Source organism: Salvelinus alpinus, chromosome 28, assembly GCF_045679555.1.
Source record: "Salvelinus alpinus chromosome 28, SLU_Salpinus.1, whole genome shotgun sequence".
In the NCBI taxonomy this organism is placed as follows: Eukaryota; Metazoa; Chordata; class Actinopteri; order Salmoniformes; family Salmonidae; genus Salvelinus; species Salvelinus alpinus.
The window spans coordinates 26,331,715-26,354,317 of NC_092113.1; the positions used below are offsets into that span (position 1 = coordinate 26,331,715).

The 22,603-nt window shown below is 41.9% G+C and overlaps 1 protein-coding gene across 3 annotated transcripts; it reads left to right on the forward strand.

Annotated features, from left to right (window-relative positions):
* Positions 1-1,565: 1,565 nt before the first annotated feature.
* LOC139557515 (DNA (cytosine-5)-methyltransferase 3A-like) lies at positions 1,566-21,217 on the forward strand. 3 transcript variants are annotated; one of them, XM_071372460.1, is made up of 25 exons: positions 1,566-1,666; positions 3,277-3,424; positions 5,698-5,843; positions 6,023-6,239; positions 6,361-8,153; positions 8,671-8,842; positions 9,632-9,691; positions 10,646-10,713; positions 11,470-11,625; positions 12,248-12,331; positions 12,447-12,599; positions 12,695-12,802; positions 12,957-13,092; positions 13,339-13,449; positions 13,564-13,605; positions 13,738-13,817; positions 13,973-14,085; positions 14,189-14,457; positions 14,667-14,812; positions 15,044-15,134; positions 15,348-15,496; positions 15,663-15,748; positions 17,554-17,623; positions 18,800-18,918; positions 19,196-21,217. In XM_071372460.1, the coding sequence occupies exons 2-25, from the start codon at positions 3,295-3,297 to the stop codon at positions 19,335-19,337; spliced, it is 4,641 nt and encodes a 1,546-aa protein (XP_071228561.1). In that variant the 5' UTR covers positions 1,566-1,666; positions 3,277-3,294; the 3' UTR covers positions 19,338-21,217. The 3 variants fall into 3 exon arrangements, with proteins under 3 accessions (XP_071228561.1, XP_071228563.1, XP_071228562.1); XM_071372461.1 differs by having other exon boundaries at positions 1,634-1,670; XM_071372462.1 differs by lacking the exon at positions 11,470-11,625.
* Positions 21,218-22,603: the final 1,386 nt, after the last annotated feature.

The following is a 22,603-nucleotide window of genomic DNA, read 5'->3' on the forward strand; positions in this document are numbered from 1 at the left end:
TTGACTTTGGCGATGTCATTTACAAAATAGCCTCCAAATTGGATGCAGTCTATCAAAGCTCCATATACTACCCACCATTGTGACCTGTATGCTCTTGTTGGCTGGTCCTCGCTACATATTCGTCCCCAAACCCACTGGCTCCAGGTCATCTCTAAGTCTTTGCTAGGTAAAGCACCGCCTTATCTCAGCTCACTGGTCACCATAGCAACACCCACCCGTAGCATGCGCTTCAGCAGGTATATTTCACTGGTCATCCCCAAAGCCAACACCTCTTTGGCCGCCTTTCCTTCCAGTTCTCTGCTGCAAATGACTGGAACGAATGGAACAAAAATCACTGAAGTTGGAAACTTATATCTCCCTCACTAACTTCAAGTATCGGCTGTCAGAGCAGTTTACCGATCCCTGCAGCTGTACAGAGCCCATCTGTAAATAGCCCATCCAACTAACTACCTACCTCATCCCCATATGTGTTTTTGCTTTTTTCTGCTCTTTTGCAGTATTTCTACATGCACATCCTCATCTGCACATCTATCACTCCAGTGTTAATTGCTAATTTGTAATTACTTCGCCACTATGGCCTATTTATTGCCTGACCTCCTTACTTCATTTGCACACACTGTATACAGATTTTCTATTGTGTTATTGACTGTACATTTGTTTAACCCATGCGTAACTCTGTGTTGTTGCTTTTGTCGCACTGCTTTGCTTTATCTTGGCCAGGTCGCAGTTGTAAATGAGAACTTGTTCTCATCTAGCCTACCTGGTTAAATAAAGGTGAAATAAAAAATAAAATAAATAGACATAAAATGGCATAAAAGCATAAAACACAGCAGTTAAATATTACATTTGAATTTGTTAAAAATTACATGTTGTTAAAAACAATAGAAACAACCATGAATAAAAGTAATTTTTCTTGTAAAACATCCAATCTGTAAAAACCATTTAAAATGTGTACAAATGATTTAACAAAAGTAAAAGATTTTTAAGACATGAAAACATTGTCACTTTGTTAAAAAGCTGTCTTCGGTCCTTTGTACAAGCTCGCCTTTTCCTGTCTTCCAAATCAATAACCGTCCTGTCCCTCGGGGCCCAGATGAGATCCCTCCCCTAGGCGGCGCAGCGCTGTCAAGCCGTGGCCGCCGGTACCTTGGATGTTGTGGGGGACCCTTCTCCTGGGGTCGAGGCCCCCTTTCTTCTGTACCACCCAGGGCTTACGTGGGTACCATGGCCACGGCCTGGGGGGTGGTCTCTACTCGAATTTATTTCAGTCCAAGTCTAGCACTAGCACGAGGCCCTTTATAGCCCACGACTGGTTTTTCCTGGTCGGCCAACGGTCAAGAACTGGCAATAAAGTTCGCGCCGATCAACCGCGGTCGCCAACGGGACATTACGCACAAGCTTTTAACAGTGTTTCCATAAATCGTCGAGCAAACGCGAATAAAATACAAATACAATTGTATAATTTTGCACAATTTCAACATCTGGGCCTTGCCATGTTTTCTAACTTTAGCTACCATTGTATGTATAGCCATACGGGACGTCCCCTTTTCGTACAGTCCGCCAATCAAATAGCCAGGTTGGGGAGACGTCATCAGAGACAGTATCGGGGAAGAAGCCCGTGGTTCTCCAACCCGGTGGCAGTCTACCAAGAGGAAGGACAACAAAGGTAGGTAACCCATGATTCATATTTTAAAGCCACTAGTTATCATTCTTCACTGTACGACTTCGCATGCGCCACGACACGAATGTTGACGCTATGATTACGTGTATATTTATTGCTTAAAGCCAACATTGTGTATGCCAATTGGTCTACTACCACCTATTAACAAAAGCACAAAGACTGGTTGACGACACAAAAGACAAGTCAACTGCCTAGGAACCGGCATGCTTACTCCGGTCATACAATGTCAGTAAAAGTAATGCCCTGTCTTTTATAATTTATAGGTCTACAGTATTTGTTTACATGTCTGTTAGGGAATATTAGATTAGATGGCAATGCTGAAGAACAAGATTAGATGAAAAAAGTACAGTAGCCTATAGTGTCATAATGTCTTGGATTACCCATCAGTATAAAGGCAACAGCTTTGTTGACAACAGAAGCTAGGCTACAGTATTAACATATCCTGAGCTGCAGTGTGCATGTCTGGCAATAACCTGTATCGGAGAAAATATAAAGAAAAGACTGCACTGCTCTTCCTTTGCATGGAACATTCGCGGCAAAAATTACCCCGCGAGAGTTCTTTATACACATGGGAAGGGGGAGAAATGAAACCAGCTGGCGGTTATCATTAGTTACCACAGCCACAAAAATGCATAAAAACAAAAATGTGCTTTTTGGTTGTAGTTTAAGGTTACGGTTAGGCATAAGCTTAGCAGTGTGGTTCGGGCTAGAGTTAGATTTAAAATCAAATTTTAAGAAGATAAATTGTAGAAAGAGGCGTGTTTAGCCAAAATTAGGACTGTGGCTATGGTAACTAGTGGCACAGCGTGTCGAACTAAGAACTAACAGAGACAGGGAAAGCAATGTGGTTTGCACGTTTTGCAAACGTGTGCCTGCAATATTCTCCCATGAATCTGATCATTTGAATTCGCCTATGTAAAACACCCATATACTTACACATTAATTAAACCTAATAAACTACCCGTTGCATTGGCAGTTTCCCTTTTCCGAGTCCTTCAGTCTTATGATGAACCCCTAAAGGGGTCTGTTTAATATTGTACAACCATTAGGCCTTTATAAAGGATCGCCTAATATTACTGAAATAAGTTGTGTAAAATAGTAGGATTGATTTGGAGAAGAACTGTCCTTTGACTATTGCCACACAACAACAAAAAGTCAAGCAGCCCTTTCTCTGTAGAACAAAAGATTGAGTGGCCTCATCCATTGGTCTGTTGTCTACCCCAATACCCTACGCTGCCCCCTGAAGGGGAACAGGGTTGGTTTAATTATGGAATAGATATGTCAGTTGTTATGACAACATAGAGCTTTGGACCTTCCTATGAAAGAGTGGTCCCCATCTTCTTTTTGCCTGATTGGGGGCTGTTATGGCTTCAGATGACAGATATACTGTTGTCAAGAAATCAAAATGTGACACTGGTAATTACAAATTTGACCCAAGAAAATATAGGCTTAAATACAGAAGGATTGTCATTTAGTTGTTGGTGTATAACATTTGAAACCAGTACTTTTATAAAAAAATATTACAGAGGTTCAAATGTTATATTTGAAAGAAATGCTATGCCGTCCACGTGAAATGTTGTCTGTTTTTATGTCAGTTTTTAAATAACAGAAAAATGGCGACAAATGTGGACCTGGACCAGACCCCAGATGCCACTGCAGAGAAATGCAGCCGTTTTGAACTGCTGGACTGGCTCAATAAGACCCTGGACATCAAATTCACCCGGGTGGAGCAGATATGCTCAGGTACTGTCTCACTAGGTCACACAGGTTCATTTCTATGCTATAACAAGAATCCTAGAGCCGTCTACAATGCTTTTGTCATATAGAAAATGTAGACTCCTGACACTTAGTGGACAGGTACCTTTCTCTCTAATGTCTGATGAAAAGCACATGTTTCACTATAGCAGGGGTCTCCAACCTTTTCTAGCATGAGAGCTACTTTTAAAAAATGTAACCTGTCGTGATCTACTCGTTATTTTCTAGCTTTCAAATAGGCACGTTATTTTCTCTTCCTCTCCCCTGCAAACTCTTCCCCGGGTCCTTAGTATGCAAGAGAAAGTAGTGCACCATGTCCTCTGCCATTTAATTGGCAGATATTGTGTTCGGTTTGTCTTTTTAAGCCAATAGTGACTAATCAGGAGTGGGATAATGTCAGTTTTACATTTATTAGAAAGTAGCTGGGAGCTTGCAGTGTCTGATACTTGTGAGATTTGATTATGACAGTTTGCGGTGGAAAATGTGAAAATTGCATGTACCTTCAGAATTGTTACTCATAGTTGGGCTGCGAGCTACTGGTAGCTCGTGATTGACCTGTTGGAGACTACAGGCTATTCTGTACTAGAGGTCGACCGATTAATCGGAATGGCCGATTAATCGGGGCCGATTTCAAGTTTTCATAACAATCGGAAATCGGTATTTTTGGGCGCCGATTTGCAGAATTTTTTAAATTTAATATATATATATATTTTTTTACACCTTTATTTAATCTTTATTTAACTAGGCAAGTCAGTTAAGAACACATTCTTATTTTCAATGGCGGCCTAGGAACGTTCTGCCTCGGATTTTTAACCTTGTCAGCTCGGGGGATCCAATCTTGCAACCTTACAGTTAACTAGTCCAATGCTCTAACACCTGATTACATTGCACTCCACGAGGAGCCTGCCTGTTAGCGAATGCAGTAAGCTAAGTTAAGTTGCTAGCTAGCATTAAACTTATCTTATAAAAAACAATCAATCAATGACTGTCATTGCTCCAATGTGTACTTAACCATAAACATCAATGCCTTTCTTAAAATCAATACACAAGTATATATTTTTAAACCTGCATATTTAGCTAAAAGAAATCCAGGTTAGCAGGCAATATTAACCAGGTGAAATTGTGTCATTTCTCTTGCGTTCATTGCACGCAGAGTCAGGGTATATGCAACAGCCTGGCTCTTTGCGAACTAATTTGCCAGAATTTTACGTAATTATGACAACATTGAAGGTTGTGCAATGTAACAGGAATATTTAGACTCATGGATGCCACCCGTTAGATAAAATACAGAACGGAATAAACGTTTTGTTTTCGAGGTGATAGTTTCCGGATTAGTCAAAGGTATATGGTTTAGAGAGAAATAGTCGACACGTTATAATTCCTGTAATAACTTGCGGCTGAATTTGAAAGGGGTTCCTTCGTTATTTTACCGTTCATGTCTTCCATAGAGAATGTCTTGATCTACTTCAAATAAGGTCTGTTTCGTGCAGGCTTAAACCGCCTCGACGTTTTGATACCCGTGTAAATCTCACTAGGATAAGGTAACGTTTGTCAACATATTTTCATAAATCCACTCTACAATTTTTTTTATCTTCGCTTATATTTTGCCAATATTGATCAGAGTTACCTTGTCCTATGGATATCTACACAGTTATAAAATTGGCACGGTGATGTAAGCCTACACGAAACACAGACCCTATTTTAAGTGAATCTAAAAATATCCTATGGAATAAATGAAGGAACCGCTTTTCAGATTTTGCTAAAAGGTGTCATGGGAATTATGACTCGCACTTTGGTTGTCAATTCTTACCATGCCCATTATTAAAATAGGATTTCCTGCATATAGAAATTAAAGTTTTTGTTTTCAACATTCATCACAGGTAACTTAAACTCTATTTTTATTCAAACAGTTGAGAGTATTTGTCTCCTAAGCAGACTCTTCAGTATCATTATCACTTCAGAGCTGTGTGCGTGTGTGTATTTATGTATTATATTAAGTTAAAATAAGTGTTCATTGTTCATTCAGTATTGTTGCAATTGTCATTATTACAAAAATGTGTGTGTGTGTATGATATATATATATTTAAAAACGTTTTTTTTAATATAAATCGGCCGATTAATCGGTATCGGCTTTTTTTGTCCTCCAATAATCGGTATCGGTATCGGCATTGAAAAATCATAATCGGTCGACCTCTATTCTGTACTGCTCTCCCTGGTTACTAGAGGGTCTTAAACGTCTTTTGTGTGGGTGTGGTGTGAAGGTTCCTGCTACTGCCAGCTGATGGACTGGATCTTTCCTGGGTGCATCGACCTCAGCACAGTGAAGTTCCAGGCCCAGGACATGTCAGACTTCCTCCACAACTACAATATGCTCCAAGCTGGCTTCAACAAGACTGGTGTCACTAAGGTTTGACTACACCCCATTTTGTTTCTGAAAATAAATTACTTACACCCATAGCTTTTTGTCCATCACATTTAAGTCAAGGATCTTTTTTACTGTACGTTAATATTTTATATATGGGCAGAGGGATTCTCCCTTAGTTTCTTTGTGGTATTTGCTTATTGTTCCAACTCCCTCCCCTTTAGCCTGTTCCAGTGGAGGAGCTGATAAACGGAAAGTTCCAGCCCAACTTCATATTCCTGAAGTGGTTCAAGAGGTTTTTCCAGGCTAACCTGGCAGGGCAGGTGTATAACCCTGTGGAGGCTCGCCAGGGCCAGGACATCCAGCCTGCCAAATTCCGCTTCCATTCTCCTCAGAGACTTCACCTCAAGGGCCGCAATTCTGCCAGCCCCAGTCAATCAGGTGTTCAGTATTTTACATATCATGGGTTGAAATATTATTTGTGCTGTTTATGACCTTATAGAAGATAGATTATTGTTGATCTTTTTGTGTTAATCAATTTGTGTCTTCCTTTTTTTGACAGGGGGGTTGGAAACCGACACGGATGAAGAAGCTTTAGGGAAGTATCAAATGAACCGTATTATTTATGAGGATATATGGAATGAGACTTACTCCTGGGTGGGGGCTAGCACTCTGGGAGAGATCTATGCCTACTGCAGTCTGTGCGATCTTAACCTCAACATCTATCACTCAGGTCTATTTGACCTGAAGTGTCACTCACAGTCCAAGAAGCACCGCAAGCTTTCCCTGACTGCCAGTGATGGCACCCTAACGCCAGAGTCAGGGAAAAGCAGACAGGGCAGCTGCAGCGACCTTCCACCCTGTAGTGAGTTGGTCTTTCGCTTCATTCAAGCCAACTGTGTCTCTGGTCCCTCCGCGGCTGGGGACCAAGTGTCTAACAGATACGGCCAGTATGTCCTGGGACTACAGTACCCAGAGGACATAGTGTCTGCCTGCCAAAAGACTCCTTACTGCATATACATGTACGGAGGAGTGGTGCTAGGGCAGAGTGACATGGCTTCTGTGGTTCTAGTGGGGTATTTTGATGTAAAGGCAGCCAGGCACTGCATCAGGCTGTTGGATGTTCTGCAGCCTCCAAATGATGACAATGCTGGAGAGAAAACAGCTGCAGCTCTGGTGGAGGACTTGGAGAGGTTTGGGCTTCCTGCAGCTAACCTCGCTGCTCTCTACTCAGATGGTAATGGTTCTGCCTCAGAGCCAATATGCTCACAACTCAGGGAACTCAACCCCAACATGGTGATGCTAAGTGGGCTGTATGGAGTGGCTGATGCAGCCTGCCATGCTGGGGTGTCGGAGCTCTCCACTCAGGCCCAGGAGCTTATTGTAGATATCTACTCTCACTACTCCTCCTGCTCCACCAAGGATGACAACCTGAAGGAACTGTTTTCCAGCATTAGCGGTACTGATGGCCTCACCCTTCCCCTCACCACCTGCTGCCTTAACTTCTGCATGTTAGTCAGGAAGGTTTTGGGAATGTGGACCGATCTCATCTCCCACTTCAGCTCCTGTAACAAAGAGGATAACATAGATAATAAGGCTAAGCTGATCTGCACACAGCTGCAGGATCCCAAACTCAGGGCTATCTTCATGTTTCTGGACCAGGCCCTAGCGCCCCTCCGTGTCTTCCAGGAGCGACTGCATCACCATGAGGGCTCAGCCCGGGCGGACTTGGTGCAGATCCTACAGGATGCCAGCGGCCTCCTGCGCTCCTATGCCTCCAGTTTCCTCCGTCCTCAAGCCGTCGTGCGCTTCCTTAAGGAACGTGACGCCTTTCTCCTCAAGACCACAAAGTTCCACCTGCCAGGGGCAGAGCTGAACGTGGGTGGGGCTGTAGTGGAGGACTTCCTGTGTGAGTCATCAGAGACAGGAAGTGAAGCCCTGCAGTTATTACAGGAACAGGCTCTGTCCTTCTACACAGCGCTCACAGCCAGCGTGGCGGAGGGGCTGCCTCTTAGTGACGGCGTGTTGAGGAGCATGGCCCAGCTACTGAGCCCTCAGGGCAGACTGAAGGTCACGGGGAAGGCTGTGGGAGAGCTGGGGGCCAAACTGGGACTCTGCAGCTCACCCGAGGAGATCGGCCAGCTGAACAAGGAGTTCCTGGAATACCAGCTGGCAGAGGAGGGAGAAAACAGATGTGATGGAGGGGTCCAGAATGACTCGGCAGCACCCTCGCTGGAGAAACATTGGAGCACTGTGCTGAAGGCTTCTGGGTCGACCACCATCTTCAGGAAACTTATTTTGACCCTCTTAGCCATGCCCTGCCCCCCACTTGAAGCTCAGAAGGTCTTCACACAGGTATGTGAAAGATAAAAAGCATCACACACTTGTATGTCACTGCATGCCTGCATGGAAGTTATTGCGTTGGTACTGTCCCATTTATGTACTTACAGTGCCTTCGGAAAGTATTCAGACCCCTTGACTTTTTCCACGTTTTATTACGTTACAGCCTTATTCTAAAATGAATTAAATAAAAACATTTCCTCAGCAATCGCGCCCAGGCTCTGCAACAGAGCCTGGTGGCACAGCTAGCGCTGCGATGCAGTGCCCTAGACCACTGCGCCACCCGGGAGGCCCTTTCAGTTTAATTTTTATTCGAAAAAAATTCTAAAACCCTGTTTTTGCTTTGTCATTATGGGCTATTGTGTGTAAATTGATGTGGGGGGAAAATGTAACCAATTTTAGATTAAGGCTGTGACCTAACAAAATGTGGAAAAAGTCAAGGGGTCTGAATGCTTTCCAAAGGCACTGTGTGTGTGTGTGTCTGTGTGTGTGTGAGTATCTGCATCTATATTATTTGTGTCTGTGTTCTCAGGCTGTGGAGAATGGGGATGCTGCCCAGTTCGCTGACAGTGTGACAGACAGTGAGCTGGACTCCATTCAGGAAGTAGACCTTACCAATGATAGCACTCTCTCAGACAACATAAGTGTCAACGGGCTTGGCAGGAAGAAGAAAAGTCGAGGTCATTCCAGAAAGATTCCATCAGGTACGTTATTTCATTAGGGGACTGGGATAGGAATTTAATAGAATGTGATATAATTATAATAATTAAGTGTATTAATAATGTGTTGAGTAGCACCCACAAGAGCACTCAAATGCTTTTTTTAAGGTACATCTCCATTTTGGTTTAGCATTAGTTTGTGTGTGTGTACCGGTAAGCAGTTTATCACGTGGATTAACACATGAAAGGGTTAGCTTTAATGGGTTGAAATGCTCAGGATGGTGGCAGCTCTCCATTTTGGGGGTAGGTTAGTGTAGCATGAGCATGCTTCAGGTTTACATTTCTGGACAGTCTTATAGAAGTTGTTGTGTAAGTTTAACAGACTGAATAGACATATTTTTTGTTGTTGTTGTGAGAAATTATTATTGTTATTTAAAGGGGATGGTATTATCATAGAGGGGATGCTATTAACATACCATACCATTGGTTGAGTTAGCTGTAATTGTATGCCTCTCATATGAATTTCAAAACGTGTGCATGCAAATACCCTGACATGGGCTCTGTCACATATTAGAAACCATTTGTCATCATCTCTGCATGTGTGTGGTGCCCTTATCATTGTCTGGTATGCACAAGCCTTGAGAGCAAAAATGCATTTTGACATGGCACCAAAACAGCTACAAATCTAATCATCTAATGTTGTAGTCATGATGGCATATTACAGTAGTATATGGGTTGTAATCTTACACTGTCCATTTATTCTCTCAGTGTTTCACATACTTCTATCACAGGATCCCTGTTTAATAATGGAAGCATCAATGTCTTGTTTTCCAGAGGTGAATTACCTTAATGGGACAGTGAAGCCATGCACAGTGCGGCTGCAGAAGATAATCAGTAAGATAAGATATTGACAGTTACTGAAGTTGATCATTGGTAATCATCTAGATCACTTAAAGGGGAAATCAGCAGTTGCTACATCCATATTTGGACTTATAAATGAATTATATGTACCCATTGATTCCTGAAGAATATAACTTCTAAATGCCTCGTGAGCTTAATTCAACTGTATTTTCCTATCAGAACCCCAAAAATAAGCTTGTTTTACTCCAATGTTTGTAAACAAAGTAAATGTAAGCAAACACTGTAAAGCCTTAAAATGATAATGTTGATATCATGGATGGTCAGTCCTTGAATCCATAGACTTGTCTATGAATTTTAAAGTGGTTACATTTCTCCAGCTCCGTCCCTCAGATTTCTACCGAAACAGTGGCGGGGACGACACTTTGTTATTGTTTCAACTGCTGATTGACCCCTTTAAAGCCCAGTGCAGTGATTTTCCTGTGTTTTCTATGTATTTCCACGCTATGAGGTTGAAATTATACTGTGAAATTGTGAAAACGATAATAATGCCCAGTTAGTTTAGGAGCTGTTTGAAAAGACTGCCTGAAATTTCAGCCTGTTTTGGTTGGATGGAGTTTTGGCCTGCTTCTTCTTCTTTTTGACCATTTTAATTGAAAACAATCACTGTAGGGTACTTAAGAAAGTATTTGTTATTGAGATAAAAACAGCTGTATTGGACCTTTGTACTCCATTTAAGCAGTGTACAGGTGACACATTACCAGAGAATGCTTCACAATCCGCCTACTGCTCTTCCCATGGTTGAGGTTAATTCCATTTAAATTCAGTCAATGTAAACTGAAATTCAAATTTCCCTCAATGCTTTTCAATGAAACCCGGTCTCTTTAGTTGTCTATGCTCTGTCTTTTCACCTTTGGACAATTTCAGGCAAAACTCATGTATTTTCTGAATAAAAAATGTTATTTGGTTTAATACAATTTGTGTTTGTAGATGGACCAAAGAATGAGGACAATACTGTGTTCGTTGAGGATGATGTCATTTGGACAAATACTATGGAGGTAATGTTTAGTATTCTTTTTTCTTTCTTTTTTAACCATATTTCATGTCTGGCAGTATTGGGTGAACCAATTCGACAAATATGGTAACTTAAGATTTAGCTACGTTATTGTTTTCTTGGGACTTTAGCTACGTTAGTGACGTTATTGTTTTCTTGGGACTCATAATCAACTTCGCATAACAGAGCTTCCCAGTAGAAAACAGACATAGATATTGGAGGCTATGCTTGTTTTTACCATGGTCTTACCTTTCGTAGTGGGGGGGTGACAAATTAAACCCCAAATAAACTGCATGTGACAACACCTGACAATGGAAACAATATAATTCTTTCAAATCAAACAAAGCAAAGCGTTCATGGATCTTTTGTGTGCATGGATGTCTCCAAATCTTGACATTATGGTAAACTTTTCTCTACAGGCCTTGTTAAATCGAGGTCAGCAGTATGCCTAACTCTGCTGTTGCTTGTCCAATCAACCATTCTCTAAGATTTTACATTCTTTGAATTCAAAAACCTTAAACTATGCCTAGAACAAGTGCATGCCAGCTTTTCACCCTGGTCTAACAAACTAACCTCATCAGTAGCTTTTTTATCTTTTTATTTCAATTTTTTTCATGTGGGTCTGTTTTACGGTTTGTAGTAGTGGGCTAGTTATTGGATGTGAGAAGGTGAGTGTGTGTGAGTGCTTGAATGCGTAAATGTGTGTGTGTGTGTGCGCACGATGTGTGTAATGTGTGTGTGCATGTGTGTTGTCCCTCAGGGCAACATTAGGGGCATTTATGGCTGGGAGAGCAGCTTACGCCAGAAGCCACAGGCGAGAACTGTATTTCCGGCTGGTGCCGATGCTGGTGCCTGGGCCAAGCCACAGGTTCTTGACAACGACAGCAAAAGGGACCAGGAGTCCGAGGCTGCGACGGTAGGTACTCTCAGAGCTCCTACCTGTGATGGCTGGTGGGCAGAGATACCTGAGGACAGGCTCATTGTAATGGCTACGGTATCAAACACATGGATTAATTCCATTCCAACCATAACAATGAGCCCGTCCTCCTATATCTTCGCCCACCAGCCTGTAGGAGAGCCCCTCTGACCTCTGGCGAATGGGACAGTGAAAGGCGCAGTACTGTCAAAACAAGAGAACATGTATATTTCGTTATAAAGGTGTGCTTGGCTGTCATTGGCACATCATCATGTCTGTGCGTGGCTCTTGTGATTCGGCTTCTAACATTCTGACTTCCCTTCTAACACTTTTTATGGACATGGTAGTCTCACATTTCCTCACCTTTATCATTCTCAATACTCTGAAATTGTGCACCATGGTCAGCTGGATTGGGTTGCTTAAATAAATGCTGACAAACCAAGTACCAGAGTAGTGTATTACATGTAGAAGGAAACAAATGATATTTACAATTGTAGTCACCCATTAGACAACCTTTCAAGTGTCTTTGTTTACATTTTTCAGGTTAATCTGTGAATGTGTTTGTCATTGTCTTCAGAATATTTTATCTGTGTATTCAAGCATAAATATTTTTGATTTTCAGCCCCTGAAGAATGAGAATCAAACATCAGCATCCAATGTGTCTACTCCGAGTCCCAGGGCAGCAAAGAAGGGCGTTAATTACCAGGTTCCTACTTTCACGACAATTAGTATCACAAATATTTGCTATGCATGGCAACATGCTTCCTTATCATGTAAACCCATGTGAATAACCCTCCATCTCCCGGGGTCTCACCCTGTAGGATGGGAAGGGTTTCCCCACTGGAGAGCTGGTGTGGGGAAAGGTGAAGTGCTTCTCCTGGTGGCCTGGACTGGTGGTGCTCTGGAAGTCCAACAAAACACCGCCTGTATCCATGCGCCGGGTAGAGTGGTTTGGAGACGGCATGTTTTCCGAGGTGAGGACTTGACTTGACTCGTTGTAAATAACAAGATTGATCTGCAGAACAGATTGATGTTTGATCTGAATCCTTCCTTTTCTTTTGTGTTTTAGATCTGTACAGAGAGGCTTCTGCGTTTTGCAGCTTTTGCGAAGTGCTTCTGCAAGAATTCCTATGCCAGCTTGCCCACCTACAAAGATGCCATCTACCAGGTCCTTGAGGTGGGGCTGGAATTATTTTATCACTGTATAACATTCTAATGTAAAGCTCTGTACATCACTGTTTGTTACCTTAACATATATATCACAATATTCCATACTGTATAATACCACAAAGCACCACATCACTCACCACTCATATTTCATGTCAATGCAGTTGGCTGGTGAACGCTGTGAGAAGTCCTTTCTTGCAGCGGGGAATAAACAAGAGGAGCTTAAGTTGATGCTGAACTGGGCCCACAGTGGATTCCAGCCCACTGGACCAGATGGGTTCAACCCCCCAGCCCCTGCAGGTATATGTGGTTTAGAGTGAAGATGCTCCTAGACGGTGATCTCCCCACAAATGGTTAAAGTTAGGATTGGGGGAGGGGAAGCTGACCAAGCTCTGTACCTAGGTGAAACTTCACCCCGTAGTGCTTTGTGTTGCTTCTATTATATTTCCACAACAGGGTAACACTTATTCCTGTGTAGTAACACTGTAATTACACTTGTATTAGCAGGTCATCTCAGTTTCTTTTTGTTTTGTTTCATTCCCAAAGATTTGAAGGCAGAATCTTCAGACTCAGCTCTGTCAGACTACCAACCCCCAGCTAAGAAGAAGTCTGTGAATAAGAACAGACCATCCTCTGGGAATCAGGGCTACAGCAGAGGTAAGTCCTATACCCACCGTAATCCATATTCATTAATGAGGGCATTATTTCTAATTATTCTGTCACTAAATAATTATATTTACATCAATTCAATTAATTTTTTGTTGTTCATAGGGGCAATGGTACAAGAGGTTATGAAAGGCAAGAAAATTGAAGGTATTTCGATTTCTTTCCACAGTAATTGTACTTTCTTGCTCTGTATTTCTCTGCGCTTTTGAAAGATGGCATATAATGGAATCAGTAATTTTACTATACTAATGTATACAATTAATTATTGTATCACCTCAGAATTCTGTTTATCATGTGGAACCCCCCAAATCCACACCTTCCACCCACTGTTTGAAGGGAGTCTCTGCCAGAAGTGTAAGGTAAACCAACTACGTCTTCCTATTCCTTTAATGACTGTTCAGTTTATTTATGTAAACATAGACATGTTAGATAATGTCTGCTTATCATTTGAAAGATTGTTGACATTAATTACCCTCATCCTCATGGTAAAGCTGTCCCTTTGTAACCTTTACAGGAGAACTTTATTGAGACTTTGTACAGATACGACGAAGATGGCTACCAGTCCTACTGCACTGTTTGTTGTGCTGGCCAAGAGGTCATTCTGTGTGGCAATGCCAGCTGTTGCAGGTAAGCACTGTTCAAGAGTACATTTTCCCCTCTCTCTTCTTTCACTCCCATTTCCTCTTTTACATGCATATCCTCTCTGTCGTTCTCTCTCTCTCTTCCTCAGGTGTTTCTGTAAGGACTGCCTGAACTTTTTGGTTGGCGATGGAACCTTTAACCAGCTGAAGGACGTGGACCCATGGAGCTGCTTCATGTGCTTACCATCCCAGTGCAACGGATCACTCAAGCTACGGCCTGACTGGAGCGTGCGTGTTCAAGAGTTCTTCGTCAACAACAGTGCCCTCGAATTTGAACCCCACAGGATGTATCCCTCCATCCCTGCACATCAACGCAGACCCATCCGGGTATTGTCTCTCTTTGATGGGATTGCCACAGGTTTGTACATTCTCAATATGGGCTTTCATTCTTCTTGGGGAGATTGTTACAGATGAGTGATTGTGATGTGTTGTATGAGGATGTATGCAATGGCAGGTGTTTCTTCTGTTATCTGACAGGTTACTGTGTGTAGAAAGGTCAGGGTTTGGTCTTTTTTAGGTGTGGTTTATAGTGTTGGATGGCTGTGTATGACCATTGTGCTCTTGCAGGGTACCTGGTGCTCAAAGACCTGGGCTTCATCATAAAACGCTACATTGCCTCTGAGATCTGTGGGAACTCGATTGCTGAGGGTATGATCAAACACCAGGGCCAGATAGAGCATATCAACGACGTACGCACCATCACCAGGAAACATGTGAGTTCAGCATACACACACACATTCATGTTAGAACACATTACAACACACACACACACTCCTATGGTCATTCTCTACAAAAATGTGCTATCTAGAACCTAAACGGGTTCTCCAGCTGTCCCCATAGGAGAACCCTTTGAAGAACCCTTTTTGGTTCCAGGTAGAACCCTTTCCTTTTGGAACCCTTTTTTCTAAGAGGGTAACCTTTGTGTGTCTGTGTGTTTGCTTTAGCTGGCTGAATGGGGTCCCTTTGACCTCCTGATTGGAGGAAGCCCCTGCAATGATCTGGCCTGCGTCAACCCTGCTCGGAAGGGCTTATTTGGTAAGGAACCTCCTGACTTCAAAGTAGAAAGAGTGCTTCTACGAGACAATGTAGAGAGCAAATGTCTGAAGCACTTTATCCAGTCCGTTGTCACATTGTTTTATCAGCAGTTAACAGAGTAGCCTACTGTTACATGTACATGCTTACCTTTCCATTGGCCTAGTAAAATTGTTTTAATGGTGTTTCATTGGTTTTCTCTGTCTCTGTTTCCAGAGGGCACAGGCAGGCTGTTCTTTGAATATTACAGGATGCTGACCATGATGAGGCCAAGGGAAGATGATGATCGGCCATTCTTCTGGCTCTTTGAAAATGTGGTGGCCATGAGCGGTCATGACAAGGCTGACATCTGTCGCTTCCTTGAGGTAAAGATACTAGGTATTTCTATACGAAGATGCTATTTCATGGTCAATGAGGCCTGTCTCTCTCTCCTTCTTTCACTCTCTGGCTCTTTCTCACTGTCTCTCTGGTCAATACATTTGGCTGTATGTTTGCGTATTCATTTCATAATGACTAATAATCTGTTTCCAGTGCAATCCCATCCTGATCGATTCAGTAAAAGTGAGCCCAGCTCACAGAGCTCGCTACTTCTGGGGAAACCTCCCGGGCATGAACAGGTAAACATACAGTTGAAGTCGGAAGTTTACATACTTAGGTTGGAGTCATTAAAACTCGTTTTTCAACCACTCCGCAAATTTCTTGTTAACAAACTAGTTTTGGCAAGTCGGTTAGGACATCTACATTGTGCATGACACAAGTCATTTTTCCAACAATTGTTTTACAGACAGATTATTTCACTTTATAACAATTCCAGTGGGTCAGAAGTTTACATACACTAAATTGACTGTGCCTTTAAACAGCTTGGAAAATTCCAGAAAATTATGTCATGACTTTAGATGCTTCTGATAGGCTAATTGACATAATTTGAGTCAATTGGAGGTGTACCTGTGGATGTATTTCAAGGCCTACCTTCAAACTCAGTGCCTCTGCTTGACATCATGGGAAAATCAAAAGAAATCAGCCAAGACCTCAGACATTTTTTTTAGACCTCCACAAGTCTGGTTCATCCTTGGGAGCAATTTCCAAACGCCTGAAGGTACCACGTTCATCTGTTCAAACAATAGTATGCAAGTCCATGGGACCATGCAGCCGTCATACCGCTCATGAAGGAGAAGCGTTCTGTCTCCTAGAGATGAAGGTACTTTGGTGTGAAAAGTGCAAATCGATCCCAGAACAACAGCAAAGGACCTTGTGAAGATGCTGGAGGAAACAGGTACAAAAGTATCTATATCCACAGTAAAACGAGTCCTATATCGACATAACCTGAAAGACCGCTCAGCAAGGAAGAAGCCACTGCTCCATAACTGCCATTAAAAAAGCCTGACTACTGTTTTCAACTGCACATGGGGACAAAGATCCTACTTTTGGAGAAATGTCCTCTGGTCTGATGAAACAAAAATAAAACTGTTTGGCCATAATGACCATTGTTATGTTTGGAGGAAAAAGGGGGAGGCTTGCAAGCCGAAGAACACCATCCCAACCGTGAAGCACGGGGGTCACAGCATCATGTTGTGGGAGTGCTTTGCTGCAGGAGGGACTGGTACACTTCACAAAATAGATGGCATCATGAGGGGGGGGAAATTATGTGGATATATTGAAGCAACATCTCAAGACATCAGTCAGGAAGTTAAAGCTTGGTCGCAAATTAGTCTTCCAAATGGACAATGACCTCAAGCATACTTCCAAAGTTGTGGCAAAATGGCTTAAGGACAACAAAGTCAAGGTATTGAAGTGGCCATCACCAAGCCCTGACGTCAATCCTATAGAAAATTTGCGGGCAAAACTGAAAAAGCGTGTGCGAGCAAGGAGGGCTTACTAACCTGACTCAGTTACACCATCTCTGTCAGGAGGAATGGGCCAAAATTCACCCAACTTATTGTGGGAAGCTTGTGGAAGGCTACCCGAAATGTTTGACCCAGGTTAAACAATTTAAAGGCAATGCTACCAAATACTAATTGAGTGTATGTAAACTTCTGACCCACTGGCAATGTGATGAAATAAATAAAAGCTGAAATAAATCACTCTACTATTATTCTGACATTTCACTTTCTTAAAATAAAGTGGTGATCCTAACTGACCTAAGACAGGGAATTTTTACTCTGATTAAATGTCAGGAATTGTGAAAAACGGAGTTTAAATGTATTTGGCTAAGGTGTATGTAAACTTCTGACTTCAACTGTATAAACAACTAACACATAGACACATCCCCATACTTCTACACACACACCTACTGATAAACACTAACACATGCACTCTCAATATCATGTTGTTTTTCTTATGTTCAACTCATCTACATGAAGTAAAATATCTTTAAGATGGTTTGGCAGAGAGTTCACTCATCTGTATGTGTTTCTCTCCTTAGACCTCTAGCTACCTCTCTGGATGACAAAGTGAACCTGCAGGATTGTCTGGAGCTTGGACGCACGGCCAAGGTAACACTAATACGCTCTTGCTTCTAGATGGTTTTATAATTCAGTTGCGCCATCAGTACTTCACTGGCAAGAGAGGTTGAAGTTAAAAGTTTGAAGTTCAGATTAATTCTAATGTACACTGCTCAAAAAAATAAAGGGAACACTTAAACAACACAATGTAACTCCAAGTCAATCACACTTCTGTGAAATCAAACTGTCCACTTAGGAAGCAACACTGATTGACAATAAATTTCACATGCTGTTGTGCAAATGGAATAGACAAAAGGTGGAAATTATAGGCAATTAGCAAGACACCCCCAATAAAGGAGTGGTTCTGCAGGTGGTGACCACAGACCACTTCTCAGTTCCTATGCTTCCTGGCTGATGTTTTGGTCACTTTTGAATGCTGGCGGTGCTTTCACTCTAGTGGTAGCATGAGACGGCGTCTACAACCCACACAAGTGGCTCAGGTAGTGCAGCTCATCCAGGATGGCACATCAATGCGAGCTGTGGCAAGAAGGTTTGCTGTGTCCTGCTGGAGGTCATTTTGCAGGGCTCTGGCAGTGCTCCTCCTTGCACAAAGGCGGAGGTAGCGGTCCTGCTGCTGGGTTGTTGCCCTCCTACGGCCTCCTCCACGTCTCCTGATGTACTGGCCTGTCTCCTGGTAGCACCTCCATGCTCTGGACACTACGCTGACAGACACAGCAAACCTTCTTGCCACAGCTCGCATTGATGTGCCATCCTGGATGAGCTGCACTACCTGAGCCACTTGTGTGGGTTGTAGACTCCGTCTCATGCTACCACTAGAGTGAAAGCACCGCCAGCATTCAAAAGTGACCAAAACATCAGCCAGGAAGCATAGGAACTGAGAAGTGGTCTGTGGTCACCACCTGCAGAACCACTCCTTTATTGGGGGTGTCTTGCTAATTGCCTATAATTTCCACCTTTTGTCTATTCCATTTGCACAACAGCATGTGAAATGTATTGTCAATCAGTGTTGCCTCCTAAGTGGACAGTTTGATTTCACAGAAGTGTGATTGACTTGGAGTTACATTGTGTTGTTTAAGTGTTCCCTTTATTTTTTTGAGCAGTGTATATTTTCAAATGTATGAATGAGTTTCTAGCATCAGATGGGATGTCCATATTTGAAACATGGTTAAAGATATGATTGTTATCTGTCTGTTCTTTCCCTTATAGTATAACAAAGTTCGTACCATCACCACCAAGTCCAACTCCATCAGACGGGGGAAGATGGGGCCCCTACCTGTCGACTTTAATGGCAAGGAGGACACCCTTTGGTGCGCAGAGATGGAGAAGTAAGCCTTTATTATTGAGAGTAAAAGGGTAGGGGTGGACAGCATAGAATATAGAAGTGATTACAGTGTAATTACATTGTTTTAAGTTGTTATAGTTACCATTATTCTTATACCATGATTGTTCATGGATACAGCTCTCACTTGTCAAAGTCAATGGTCTTATAGTGTGGAAGTTAAGTGAATGTAATCTGTAATTTCTGCTACAAATACACTTACCCTCAGGTTGTTTTGACATTGTTCTAACATTTTCCACGTTATGTGATTGACCTTCCTGCAGGATCTTTGGCTTTCCCAAGCATTACACTGATGTCAACAACATGGGTCGGAGCCAGCGGCAAAAAGTACTGGGCCAATCATGGAGTGTACCAGTTATCAGGCACCTCTTCGCGCCACTCAAGGACTACTTTGCCTGTGAGTAGGAACCTCACGTTCCTGTATGCTGCACTGTCAACAACAACAGCAACATGAAATGGCTGATTGTTGAAGGGGAGGATAAAAACAGTATACTTATCCTGCCCTGCTTTTCAGCAAATGAAATTATCTTGTGTTTATCAGACTGACCTCAATCATATTAGTCTTTTTGTACCACTGTCTGTATTGTCTGTTTTATTTGTTTTCAGTTAATGAGCAGCTGTTTCAATGCAGTGTGGTCATATAATCACAGTATTCCCAGAATGCACTGACACTTTTTGGTTATTTCGGTTTGTCTGGAGTAGTTCACGTTTGTCAATGATGGTGAGGTCAGACCTCAAACCCTGCCCACTATCTACCTCAATACCGATCTGTGTCTTAAATCTGCAGTTTTCTGTATTTCATAAAATTTTATAAATAGTCATAAAATCATATTCACTTGTAAATATGACTGAACCTTCTAATGTTTTGTTACTTGTTTGGAAAAAAAGATCCTCTGAGAATTGAAAATCTGAAATTCATATTCAAACTAAGGCAGAAAATGTGCCTCGTGTTTGTTTTGTATTTTAACTTGGCCAATATTCACCATTGTTACTCTCTCTGTGGTGCTAGAGTGTGTTTAGGTTTTTAATGATAGAGTTGGTCACAGGACACACATTTTGACTTACATTGTTTCACTTGCCATTTATAGACTTTAATTTGGGTGATATAGTCAAGCATGTGGATACTATATATACCTGCATGCTTATTTTCTTCAAAGAAAAAGTTGCTGAAAGCCAGTCCTAGCAGCTTTGATTTAAATAGTAAGCTGTGTACATTCTCCCTCTCTCTTGGAGCAATGGGCAGAGGAACGGTTTTAATTGCAAGTGCCTACTAAACAATTGTTTAAAACCCAGGAACAACACGTGTAGAACTATTTTTCTCCTGTAATTATTATTAATTCTTTATTATTTCAAAGGGAGCTGGACAAAAATCTGACGAAAGGAATACATCATAAACGTTGTCTCGTAATCCTTTCAGTAAATCAGACCGGCAGCGTGTAAGTTTGTGAAAGCAACTATTTTAAAATTCCCTTGTATGTTCTTAGGGTGCTGATGAAGGTCACATGGAGGGCCTAGTCATAAAATACCCACTTCGGTTTCATGCCTGTGTTTGACGTGTGCTGTTATGACCAGTAGACTGTGTGTTAAGTTGAAGTGATGTTTTAACTCCAGTGTTCTGTTCACCTCTCTCAACAAGTTTGTTGAAATATACCACAACACAACCATCTTTCATAGAACAGCTTGAAGTTACTCTACATTCTGAAATCATAAGTACTGTTTGTCATTTGGGGTTATTGAGATTCTTAACTCATTATCAGTTTAGTTTTGAATCCTTGTTCCCCTCCAGCATCCATACCTTCCTCTCATGCTGTGTGTCAGTGTGGTGAATGACATCAAACTTCTCTTAACTCAGAGAGCGAACACATACTCGATACCAAATGTGTTTTTTCTTACCGTTTCTGTTTTTAATCAGCACCATCAGTTGAACACCGTCTGGACTGTGATTTACGTACGTAAGATGCTGGCCTTATTAATTCGTTTTTTTAAATGAAACAAAAGGAATGAACAATATCGTTCTGTGTACTGTGTTTTAATAATACTTTTATACCAATACCTCAAATGTTATGTTATTAGGGTCTTCACTAGACTCCTATTGGTGCTATATTATGCAATTGTTTTCTTATTTTCTTGCATGGTATGTTTAATATTGGTCAGGTTGTATAAAACATGTCTACTTGTCCACAGACTAGTTTAATGTATAGTTGTCAGTCTCATAACCCCATGTAGAGCTTTTGTCCCACGTTTACAGTCGTGTTAGAGATTAGAAATAAACTTCCCAAATTGTATTATTTGTACTTTGTCCTTGTTGTCAGTCGGTTAATTTATTGATTTTATATTATAGTGTGTGTGCGCTTAAAGCTTATAGGTGGTCTCTGGGACCATAGCCTATTGTGTACACTCCAAGCCTGTAGGTGAAATGTGCTATTGTGGTTTTATACAAGGCCATATATTAATCTTAACCTGAACAAAGAAATGAAACAGTGGTGTGAAGAAGATCATGTAAGAATAATAGTGGATCAATATATTAGTAATACGTTGTATTCTTGTTTGGCAGTGTACACAGATGGTTTGAAAGATCCCATTGACGTGACTACAGGAACAGGTGTATTTATTCCTGAGTTCAATGTTTATCTATGCAAGATATTAACAAATAATAGATCGGTATATTCAACAGAAATGGTCGCAATAATTGTTGGATTGAAATGGATAGAGGATGTGCAACCAAGAAGAGTATAAATATGTATGGATTCTGCATCAGTTTTGTGTAGTTCAATATCTGGAAAATCAGATCGAGAGGATTTATGGTTTGAAGTAATTACGATTTTGTTAGAATTACAAATAAATGGTACAGAGGTTTTGTTGGATTCCTGCTCATACAGGAGTCAATGTAAATGATATAGTAGATACTGTATAATTGCAAAGAAAGCAATGTAAATGAATAAAGTGGATATGCAGGTGCAGCTTGGTAGAGGAGAGGTTAAAACATTGATCTGAAAGACTGGGTTGGATTGCTGGCAGAGGCAATAGGATGCAAGTTCTAAGGGGATACATTTTTATAGTACAAGGAAAGCTGTATGGGCGGTAACCTAGTGCCATGTAATGGGAACAGAAGGGAGGAAGTTATGTTGAGTAGGATGAGATTAGGGCATATGGGATTGAATTCTTTGAAATTGACATGATACTGGAATATGTGATGGGTGTATGGTAGAGGAAACGGTTGATCATGTATTATTAGTCTATTGTGAACTGAATGATGTATAAAGGGAGAGTTTGGTTGATAGGGTCAGGGGTGGGGGGGGGGGGGGTTAGTGAGGTTTGTAGGGAGTGCCACACTGGAGCTCCCCAGGGGTGCGTGCTCAGTCCCCTCCTGTACTCCCTGTTCACCCACGACTGCATGACCAGGCACGACTCCAACACCATCATTAAGTTTGCAGACGACACAACAGTGGTAGGCCTGATCACCGACAAGACAGCCTATAGGGAGGAGGTCAGAGACCTGGACAGGTGGTGCCAGAATAACAACCTATCCCTCAACGTAACCAAGACTAAGGAGATGATTGTGGACTACAGGAAAAGGAGGACCGAGCACGCCCCCATTCTCATCGACGGGGCTGTAGTGGAGCAGATTGAGAGCTTCAAGTTCCTTGGTGTAAACATCAACAACAAACTAG